Below are 11,857 nucleotides of genomic sequence, written 5' to 3'. Positions count from 1 at the left end.
AGGGGGGAGGGTGCTGGAGGAATTCTTAAGTTCTTGCCTCATTTATGCCTGTTATTCAGGCACAAACATATGCAAAACAAGTTTCAGGTTGTTGCTTGCAAGATGTTACACATATAGCTGACTTCAAGTGTAGTTCAGTTGAGCTTAAGAACTATGTTATCTGAACATGGAGATGTAGATAAGATGTGGCGATTTATGAAGTGCAACTTGAAACAAGCTTTAGCCGGAATTAAGGTTCTTTTTTTTCTGAACTGGTTGCATGTGCCATCTGCTGTCCAAATCACAGAAATGCTGAGTGAGTGCTTTAGTTGCAGATAACATCTAATAGATCTTTTCTTAATGATTTAATTATCTTAGTCTAGTTACAGTTTTGAAATGCAAAGCCTTTAATACTTAGAATTTTCACTGCATAATGAAAAAAAGTACCTCTTCTAATGCGATGGTTGAGTGGATCCTAAGGAAGAATTAAAGATGGTAAAGATCTCCTGTGGGGAGGAGGGGAAGAGAGCAGTATGCTACTTTTTAATGATGGAATAAAGAGATTCTAATGAATTTATTTTTTTTTCAGGTAATGAAGGAAGTCCAAAGTGCACTGAACACAGCAGCTGCAGATGACAGTAAACTTGTGCTGTTCAGTGCAGTTGGTAGCATTTTCTGCTGTGGTCTTGATTTTATTTATTTTATACGACGTTTAACAGATGATAGAAAAAAGGAAAGCACTAAGATGGCAGAAGCTATTAGGTATGTAAGATTATCTTCAGTCATCTGAGTAGGTATTCTTCATCATGTAGTCTGGCTTGTTTTATCTTTTTTTTATTTCAAAAGCCTCTAATCCAGCACGATCTCAGACATTCACCTGTTATGCGATATAGTGTGCAGCACTTCTTTATACTCCCTCTCTTCTATGCGTCACTATTTTTACTGCTAAAATTTAACCATGAAAACTGGTGGCATGCTAATACTCCTCCAGTCAAAACCAATTTTAAAAAATTTGAACAACCGTAGGGCTTCAGGAAACAAAATTTAACACACACAAGATGTGCATTGAAGAAGTAACTTATTACATTCAGAGCAGTGGAATGGTGGATATTTTAGAGAAGTAGATTGATACTAGTGAACATCATCCCAATGCTAGGTACCAAACCTCTAACATTTAAACAAAATGAGCTGAACTACTGCAAACTAGAATATATATGGAAAAAAGTATAGAACTTAAAGACATGCTTTAACAATACAAACAAGTACCTTATAATTTGAACACTTGTTTTGAGGGCCTGGGCTCTTGGATTACACCTCTTGTATGCTTCCAGAGTATCTATATTCTTTCAGCAACTTAGGTTCTGCTGTCATCATCAATATTCATGTCCCTAAAAAAAGGCCTTGAAACATGTAACGCCTGTTTCATTAGAGGCACAGTTGGCTCGTAGAGATGATAATAGGTTGGGGTTTTTTTCAAAGACAATTTTTCAATCATTCCATGTAAGAATTGCTTTTTAGGCATGGCCAGGGAACGAAGGCTCTTAATGCTGAACTTCTGTCACGAGTTTAATTCAGGCCCTTCCAGAAGCCTGATTTTTTTTTTCCCCCATTATTCATGGATGAAGGTAACTTAAAACACCTACGAGCACCCCCTTCAAATATAATAGTGGTATTTTTCATATATATGCTAGAGATGGTCCTCTCTCGAATATTCAGACATGATTAAAATTATCTTAAGCCTCTGAATTGGATGTTTGTATGACAACTTGCATAAGATAGTTCCAGGAATTTTTTTTGTATTCATCTACTTCAGTTCATTAGAAGTAGTTAAGAAGCAGCAGGATAACCTTTAGTGATGGATGCAATATAGTAAAAATGTCCTGTTTTGCAGAAATACAAAAACATGTAATGCAGATAAAGACCAAACTTTAAAATTTTCCCTAAATCCCTCTTTTCAAAAATTTTTATAAAAATTCCCATATTTCAGCATCTAATACTGAAATGAGAAATCGTCTGTCATTCAGAGGAAAGGAGTGCTTTACACGTGCTGACAACTGTATGTTGTACATTGTATTCTAATCAGAATTTGTCATGTACTTGAGGTAAATACAGACAACTTCTTCATTGTAGGTGTAGCTATTACCTGAGAAATGTCCACACCTCAACTTTGAGGTTTTAGAAGTCTCTACTTGGTCTAATGCGTGTGTACAGACACATGTACATATATACATGTTTACTTCCTAAGAAGCTCTTGAAGACAGTTACTGTTTGAGAACAGAGAAGCATGCATTCGTGCTTTGTGGGTACTGGAATGAATCGTCATTTTGTGTTGATAATGAGGCTGACAATATGCATTTCTAACTTAATAGCGTAGCACTCATAGTATTATGCCCAATCTGGAGAGGGAGATGAGGAGGGGAGGTTTACAGGTGTGTGATATGTGATAGTAGAGCTCTACTATTTTATGTTTTGTTCATAATTTAAAAAGGCAGATTGATGTATTAAGAAAAGCTGTCTCCCAGAAATCCAGAAGTACTCCTTAAGGAAGCTCATTAATGCTTTGCCCATCTTCACTTATATATCTTATACCTTCACTTAAAAATATAGAGAGATACCTTATATCAGTATCATGTAAACACAGTGAAGACCAAGCAGGGCTGTAACCGTGTTTTTGCCCAGAGGTGAGGTATGACCACAGCCTCATCTGAGGCGGCTGTGAGGCATGTGAATATACCACAAGCGCTGGATCAACTGGTGCTTGTAGGAGGGATGTTAAATTTGCACCTGCCCAACTACTGTGGTTTGTTAGGCTGGGAGAAATGCTCAGATTTCATAGAATCAGAGAAGGATTGAGGTTGGAAGGGACCTTCGGAACTCATCTTGTGCAACCTGCCCCTGCTCAAGCAGAGTCACCTAGAGCAGGTTGCCTAGGACCATGTCCAGGCAGGGTTTTTCAATATCTCCAAGGATGGACAGTCCACCACCTTGCCAGCTGCCTGTTCGGTCACCCTGACAGTAGGAAAGTGTTTCCTGATGTTCAGAGGGAACCTCCTGTGTTTCAGTTTGTGCCCCTGCCTCTGGGCACCCCTGAGAAGAGCCTGGCCATACATTGGTGCCTGGGGTTGGCCTTCCCTGGGTGCAGGACTTTGCACTTCCCCTTGTTGAACTTCATGAGGTTCCTGTAAGCCCATTTCTCCAGCCTGTCGAGGTCCCTTTGGATGGCAGCACGACCTGGCCTATCAGCCCAATTTTGTATCATCAGCAAACTTGCTGAGGGTATGCTCTGCGCCATCACCCAGATCATGAATGAAGCTGTTGAACCATCCAGTGCTGTCCCCTGGTGTGCAACACCAATTACTGGCCTCCAGCTAGACTTTGTGCCACCACCCTCTGGGCCAGCCATTCAGACATTTTTCAGTCCACCTCACTGTCTGCTCATCCAGCTCATACATCAACAGCTTGTATCTGGGTCTTACGGGAGACAGTGCTGAAAGCCTCACTCTGAAGTCCAGGCAGACAATATCCACTGCTCTCCCCTCACCCACCAAGCTAACCACCTCATGGTAGCAGGTTATCAGGTTGGTTTTGAAAAGTGATGATTTATTACTGAGTTTTCAAGGGATGGTAATTTTACTCTTTTTCTCTACATGTAGTGAGTGCATGTTTCTGTTTCTCTTCAGGAATTTTGTGAATACTTTTATTCAGTTTAAGAAGCCTATCATTGTAGCAGTAAATGGCCCAGCCATTGGACTTGGAGCATCTATATTGCCTCTGTGTGACGTGGTTTGGGCTAACGAGAAGGCTTGGTTTCAGACACCATACACTACTTTTGGACAAAGTCCAGATGGATGTTCATCCCTTACATTCCCCCGGATAATGGGCCTGGCTTCTGTAAGTAGTTTGCAGGGTAGGGGCTGACAGCTTCACAATGCAGCTGTGATAATTTATCCAGAGTGATTTCAAGACTTCTTACCTTTGCCGTGTTGTCTCTTCTTTATTTTTTCTTAATCTCATGAAAACCTTTCATGAGAAATCAGTATTTATAGCTTCTCTGCTCTGTGCTGTTACAACCTAGTCTTCACCTGCATGCACAGAACACAAAGCAGGCACAGGACCTAATCCCACATCACGGGAACCCTTAACCCTGACGGTGGCAGAAGGGTTATGTCCTGTGTTCCAGGACGCACCTTTCCTGCTGATGCCTCGTGAGGACCAGCCACCTGTGTCTTGCGCTCAACACAGCATCAGAGCGCAGCAGAGAACGGGCTGGTCTGCACTCGGTGTCGTTACATCGAAGAGTGTTGGGTCACCAGCTAGGAGCAGTCTTGTCCTAGTGTGCAAAATAAGTAATTCAGCTTCCATGCACTCATTCTTGAGAAGTCCTGTCAAACTTCCTTACTCTGTAGATCTCTGATGTTTAATGCTAGTGTGTTATCCAAGAAAGACTCTGCAAATCAACTTTGTGAAGGATTTTTTTTTTTCAGTCTTGCACTTGATTTACAGTATTGCTGGATTGAAAAAAAACAATGGTAACACTTTGCATTGTTGTGAAAGCATAAGCCACATGTTACTTAGTATCCCTTTTCTTGCTTTCCAATTAGATGAAAGAAAGATAACAAAAAGCTATTTAAAAATCTCTTACCTACATTATTTTCATATTGCTTACTATTTTTATCCTGTTCTTTGAAAACTGTTAGACCTACATCCCACTCCAATTTGAACAGTAACAGTATGAAACAAGGGCTTATAGCTACACCTGTTTTTCCTAAATTACTGTTTACTATAAAAGCAAATTTTTCCCTGCAGGTATTTATTGATTTTAAAAATACAGATTTCTGTACATTTAAAGCATCAGTTTGAATAGATCTAATGTCTAATTGTGTGATGTCTGGATTTAGTTATTAGAAGAGAAAAGGTAACTGATGTAGATTAACAGTTATAAGAGTATCTTTAATATCTTAGCATGTTTCAAAGTACTGATTGTTCCTTTCCCTTTTTATTTGGCCATCCATCCATTCATCCATCCATTCCATCCATACCCATCCTTTAGAGACTTGTGGTTGTTACTTTTTGGTTTTTTAGAAGTTGTACAAAAAAACACAAGCAGCTTTTCCCTAGTATACTTTTTCATGTGTGTTTGTGAATGCTATTATTTTTAAATATAAATATTTAAATTGAAAGGGTTTTTTGTGATAACAATTCCATAATATTCAGTGTAAGGTGGGGGTGGGGAAGTCCACTGTTTTCATACTATCCTCGACACTCTGCAGTATAGCAGTGTTAATGCTGTATGGGACAAGGTTGGACTTTAAGCAGCAAATTCCATGAAATATATTCAGAATCTATATTGAAAATTTTGATAAAGTAGCATGCTTTCTATCTGTAAAAGGGAGAGAGAAGTCAGCAAAAAGAAAAGATGGTATGAGATGGGAAACATTCAGGGGAAAAACATTAAAATATCATACAAAAGAAAGAATTAAGATCTCTGTATGCATCGTAAAATTTGCTACAAATGTATTAATTCAGCAATGTTAGACCTGCCCTTAACTCCTGTAAGTCAGATTCAGTGCATTCTTTTTATTATCAGCAGTTATGTAAAAATCTTCAATTGTAAGATTGTTGGAAATATCTTCCCTACTGGGTCAGTCATGACTGGTGAGCAGGTCTGTCATGGAGGGGCTGTTTTCACAGAATGTGTTCAACAGTTAATTATGACAGGAAATCTGAAGTCCAGACCTTAGGATTCAAAACTGATACTGTATTAGAAATGTCAAGAATTTGAGAAGAATTCTTAAACTTGGTGTTTGACTTTTGAAAATAATCTGTAATAGAGATTAAGGTGACATTTCTTTGGGGAGATCTGTTACTGTGTGTCTGCTGTGGAGTCCTTGGGCTGGTTTTTCTGGTCCTGGGTATAAAGCACAGGAGCTGTGTGATCAACTCCACACACGGGGTTTCCTGACAGGCTCCAGCATGCTGCGCAGTATTCTGTCAGTCACGAGGGATTTCCATTTCCTTAGTGCCTGCAGTCCCCATCGCAGCTAGGGTCTTGGGGGTTACAGAGACCACCTGTCCCCTGATCACAGTGCAGAGAGCTGAAGGGCTCCACGGCAGCTAATGCCTGGAGGCTGGCATGAAAGCCCCCCCTGTGAGCCTCAAAGGACTCCCTGTGAAAGAGAGAGCAGAGGATATGTCCCAGTGCCATTCCTCTGTGGAAGGAGAAAGACTCAGTAGAAAATGAGTTGTTAATGAGACTTTTCTAGTAAGGAAATATTTTTATCCTCTTCATTTCTATTGCTGTATTATAGCTCTTGGGAAGTAACCACCAAGTGTGTTTGATTTTTCCCAGCAGATACAAGGTATGGTTATATGATTAAAACTTGTTTAGCAGTGGGTCTCCAGCGTATACAGTGTGTATAGACTTAAAGTGAAGATGTCAGAGCAAAACATTTCCCTTCAAAACCTGTCAGCTGAGTACATTGATGGGAGTGCTTGCTTCACGTGAGGTTTTCTGCTAATGCTGTGTTACAGCTGGCAGAAATAAGATAACTGCACTGTTAGCATTTGTGGTTTTTCTTGTTCAGAACTCAGCAGTGTCTACTGAGTTTTAGAAAAAAAACAGGTGGCTTTCTAGCACTCATTTTTATACTTGTTACCAAATATACATGTGAAGAATATGTAGACCTGACCAGCTGACTTAAATTGCTGACTTTCCTAACTGCCAGTAAGATTGACTTCATGTTTTGATCTTTGATATAAACAATATGTATCTCTTAAAATTATTTGGGAAGAATTTTTTCCCATATCTCCTTAGGAAAATCATCCCTGGTGTTAGACAAAGTTGTGTATTATCACTGATTTTGGATAGCGCTTCAGGTTAGTATTATTCACACATAATCTGGAAAATTAGAAGGTGGAGTTGTGATGGTTAATGAACCTTGTGTATTTGATTTTGCTTTCACAGAAGGTAGAACTGTAGGGGTATATAATCTGTACCTTCAGTCCGAGGCTTTTTTTAAAAGCTAGTATTTGTGAATCACAACTTTCCATAGTAATTTGAGAGATGTGCTGATGATAAATTTTATGTAAAAGATCCTAGGAAACAATCTCTTTTTACATGCCTAATGGACTGGGAGTCAGCAACCAAGCTGCCAGCAGAACCCAGACTTTGTATTTCATTACAAAGGAGTAAATAATAGACCTCAGAGTTTTCAAATTTCTTCATGTGTAAAATGGCAACACTAGGAACGTTGTCTATGGTAATTACATAACTTCAGATTCTTGACTGAAAGTTGCTGTAATAATTACCAAAATTTTCAGTATTAGAAAACATTAAAAACCTCAGAAATGCTATACCTGTCAGGTTTGGGGTTTTTGTAACAGCTGTATTTCCCATAGTTCAAGAGTCCAGTTATCACTTTTGTCATATTTTCAATGTAAGTTAGCCATTAAGAAACAGTAAAACTGTGGGCTGGGGTTTTTTTGAGGTTGACTATTACTCTGATTTCTTTGTCTTCACTGGCTGCTTCCATGCAGATGTTACTGCAAACAAAAATTTTTAACTATATAAGAAATATCACTAAAGGTAGAATTAAAGCATGTGTACATGGTTGTAGGATGAAGCTTTAATGGGAAAGCTGATAAATAGTGAAGTATATGATAACTACAAATCAAAAAGAATACAGAACCAGAGATCACCTTATTGCATAGAATCTAGTATTGATAATACCATTAAACTATGTATGAAATATTTTAGATACTTTTTTAAAAAAAAAAATTTGCTAAATCAGCTTTTGAAAGGATTTATCAGTTCAATACTGAACTCCTCAATAAAATGGAAATGTTTCTTTTCTGTGAATTTGATCAGAAATTGCAATATATCCTGCTTGCTTCAGTGGGTTTTGGAGGTCAAATTCTAAGATGATCCAGCTATTGTAAGTGTTGCATCAAAAATGAAATACTGCTGAAGGCTTTTGAAAAGTGCTGAAAATAAACCATAGATTTAGGTTTCAAACGTTTTGTAACTCAAATGTTTTTCAGTATTGAAAATATTTAACTGTTCTTTTCTACCAAGACTGGCAGTTCCCAGGAGATCTACTGCCAAAACTGGGTTATCTTTATAATTTACAGATAATTTAGCTTTTTAGCAAAGACTTCATTGCTGCAGCTAACACTGTTATAAAGGGCAAACTGATGTATTTGTTGCTGGCTTACAGATCTGCCAGGCATTATTACGTATTACCACATACACAGTTAATCAAGTCAGCAATACTGCAAGAAAGGGAGAGCTAATGAACATTCATGAATGGGAAATGACAAAAGACATTTTCATGTTTAACCCTTCTTCATAGACCTCCCTCTTTTTATAACTGCTGACATAACATAGTCTACAACACTGACCAGCTATCTGCAGGCAAGTCTTTTCCAACTTTTAATTAATAAAAGAAAGAGCTATAGTAAAACTATTTCAAATAGTGCAGGCATTTTCCTTATTTGTTTTGAACATTTTTCCTTTAATGAGTTTTGTCTCATTACATTTCATACCAGAAGTAACTTTTTATCCCTTCAGGCCAATGAAATGTTGTTCAGTGGAAGGAAATTGACTGCGCAGGAAGCTTGTGCCAAAGGACTCGTCTCTCAAGTGTTTTGGCCAGGAACGTTCACACAAGAAGTAATGGTTCGAATTAAGGAACTTGTCACATGTAATTCAGTTGTAAGTTTCCTTTATTTTCTTACAATACATTTTTATGATTTAGATTAGACTACATCATTATGCCCTTCTAAAAAAGACCATTTTCATGAAACAAATACCACATTCTAGTGTTGCAATGTCTTTTAACACAGTCATATGTATCTCTTTTTTTTCTGGGGTTTTGAGGATGTTTTTTTAAGTTTGTATCTGACTCTTCTTTATCATATGCCATAGTACCTTGTGGTTAAGAACATTAAGATAGCATTAGACTCCACAGTAGTTTTTTGTTTTAACATACTTGCAGAAGTCTGACTTCTAGGCAACAGTGTAAACAGCTGCCCTAAGAAATTCACAGAAACACAGAAATCTGTAATTTAAATTAGCAAGGAAATAAGTCCAGTCTTTGCCTTTGTACTCAGTTTTATGAGTACCAACTAGTGCATTTGTGGTTGTGGGCACTACTGGCAGTTGCCCAAGATAGCTAGAAGTACCAGTATTTTTGATGCTTTCTTATGAGAGGAGATGCAGTACAAAGTAACTGCTCTGTGCATTAGAAATTTTGGATTTTGAAACAGATTAATAGTTTTCTAATTGGAAAAGCAAACAAGATTTTTCAGTATTTTAAATGCTCAAGAAATTAAAGGTCTGCCTACTTATGAGAGCAGATCTGGATAACAGTGTTATGATTAGCCTTCACCAAAATGGAGTTGAAGTTTTCTCTAGTTACCAGTATAAAACCACAGAGATAGAGATATATATTCATAGTTATGATTTTTCATTATTTCCACATATTTGTGCACTTGCACTGTATAAGGTAAAGGAAGTTCTGTGTGATGCTACAAGAGAGACTCTGAGAAATGTTTCTCAGGGTCATAATAGGTCCATGAACTGATAAGCTTTAATTCATAATCAACTTTGGGATGCATCCATATAAACCGGCAAGTGCACGTGCTGCTCCCTTCTCATGTAATATTAACCCAACACATTTGGTTTTGGGCCTAGGTACTTGAAGAATCTAAAGCTTTAGTACGTAACATCATGAAGGTGGACTTGGAACAAGCGAATGAAAAGGAGTGTGAAGTTTTGAAGAAAATCTGGGGCTCAGCACAAGGGATGGACTCAATGTTAAAGTATCTGCAGAAGAAAATTGATGAGTTCTGATGAGATGCCCATTGACACTGGAATTGTATTTCTTGGACATCAGGGCAAAAAAAAATAATGCCCATTTAAAAAAACCTATAGAAACTCACCCCTTGCTCAGCTTGGGAACAGGAGTGGACCCTCCCCCTCCCCTTTTATTGACAAGGGGTTTGAAAGTACTGTATCACTTAAATTTGAACAAAACTCCTTTCTCCCTGATTGTTACTTATAGATATATATACACATACACAAGTGTGTGTGTGCACAAGTGTGTGTGTGCATATATATGTCTTTTATATATATATATAATGTAATATGTGTGTCAGTGTGTACATAGACACACACACACTAGCTAAAAAAAAATATGATAGAGTGCACTACCAAACATCTCTTTAAAGGCTCTAGTTTTTGTTATCTTTGGCTAGTACTGTATCAAATAGAGAATGGATTAAAAAGTGAATGGTGTTGCATTATTTTCTGTGTGGCAGGGAAGTCTGGAATAATGCTTTTCTTTTTCATTAGAATACAGAATTGAAACGGGTATTAGCCAGCCCTTACTTTCACTGCCCAATGAGTCAGCTAGGATGCAAGGCATTGTCTCAGAAGAAGGTTGAAATACCTCAAGTATAATGAAACATTCTAGAATTTTGAGGAACTAAACCCTACTGAGATTAAATCACACATCCCCCAAAAGAGAGTGTGCTCAGGTTTAATGCTAAGAAAACACTCTGTCCCTTTTTTGGGGGGAGGTATAGAGGGGTGGGAAGAAGAGGGCAAGAAGATGTTTAATTCTTACCCAGATACCATGAAGAAACCACTGTCTCTTGGGGAAGGGGAATGAGGGAAAGTGGGAGGGAAATGGAAAGAATGAAAGGTAAAAAAAAGGAGGAAAAAAAAGAGCTTGTTTTGCAGTATTAGTGAATCACTGAATATCTTATGTATGAGTATCCTAAGTTATAAGTTAGTTTTAGTGGGTTTTAAAATAGTCTCTCTGGGTTTGGGTTTTTTTGTTGGTTTGTTGTTGTTTTTTTGTTTTTTTTTTTAAATAACTACATAAGTGCTTCTGTTGCTGGGTGAGAATACTACTTTATATACAGTTTGGGTTTTGGTTCTTTTTTTTCCTATTTGCTGGTTTAATTGATGTATTACACCAAAAATGCATTTTATGTTCATAAATTTTAGGTTCACTTAGAATATATTATTTAATAAGTTAAAATTCTTTTGGCACACTTAAGTAAAAAAAACTCCTTTAAAAAAAAAACTACCTTATATTAGATGTTTAATGTTCTTTGTCTATGCTTTTTTATTATTTTAAATATACACTATATACAGTATGGTGTAAAAGAGTGCCCTGTGTAAATAGACCTATTTTGCATTCCTTTCAGGAGTGGTTATTGATTCCTGACTGCAGATACCTATTAATACTTGGGTATCTGTGCTTGCAATCTTATTGAATGTATTATGAAGAATGAAAAAGAAATCAAACCTTATTTTTGTACAGTTTTGAAGTTTTTACTTGGAACTGACCCACCTCCCCTTCCCAGTGGAGAGCTGTACAGTGTGTAAATCTGCCTTTACCTTGGATTGGTACAGTATTTTTGCATCTGTGGGACCTACTTTTTTGTTCTAGTAGTTTGAACTATATATAAACTGTACAATCTGTAAAGTTTTTATAGAATAAATATTCAGCTGTGAAAACTGGTTAAATAAAACTAATATTTCTTAACACATTTTAAATGTGGCTCTCATGTAGTTGTCTTTTTCAGAGACATTTCAGGTCTGATTTTGAAGTAAGGGTTGCTTAAACAAATCTTGTAAATTAAAGACTCCAACATTTATGTTTTATTTTCTTAAAAATATAAGATCTTAATTTCTTTCAAGTGAAAAGCTGAAAATTAATTTATTGTAAACTGTATAGAATTTTCTCTTAGAGGAAGTAGATTGGGAAGATGACATATAGGAAGTCATTCTACTCTTAATTATTTTGTTACAGTCCTAAAAGAACATTGAAGTAAATGTTTCATTGCAATCTCTTAAAAATAGGTC

At 37.1% G+C, this 11,857-nt stretch overlaps 1 protein-coding gene across 2 annotated transcripts in view; it reads left to right on the top strand.

The window, feature by feature from the left end:
* Positions 1 to 10,703, top strand: part of CDYL (chromodomain Y like) — a 73,706-nt gene extending 63,003 nt beyond the window's left edge. For both annotated transcript variants that reach the window (XM_026843021.1, XM_026843022.1), the window contains 4 exons: positions 569 to 741; positions 3,660 to 3,870; positions 8,549 to 8,692; positions 9,674 to 10,703. In XM_026843021.1, the coding sequence (XP_026698822.1) occupies positions 569 to 741; positions 3,660 to 3,870; positions 8,549 to 8,692; positions 9,674 to 9,832 (687 nt within the window). In that variant the 3' untranslated portion in view covers positions 9,833 to 10,703. The remainder of the gene's footprint in view (positions 1 to 568; positions 742 to 3,659; positions 3,871 to 8,548; positions 8,693 to 9,673) is intronic.
* Positions 10,704 to 11,857: the final 1,154 nt, after the last annotated feature.

Source organism: Athene cunicularia (genome assembly GCF_003259725.1).
Source record: "Athene cunicularia isolate RWA chromosome 2 unlocalized genomic scaffold, athCun1 chr2_part1, whole genome shotgun sequence".
NCBI lineage: Eukaryota > Metazoa > Chordata > Aves > Strigiformes > Strigidae > Athene > Athene cunicularia.
Note: the sequence above shows the minus strand (reverse complement) of the source record. Positions and strands in the feature narration are given on the sequence as shown.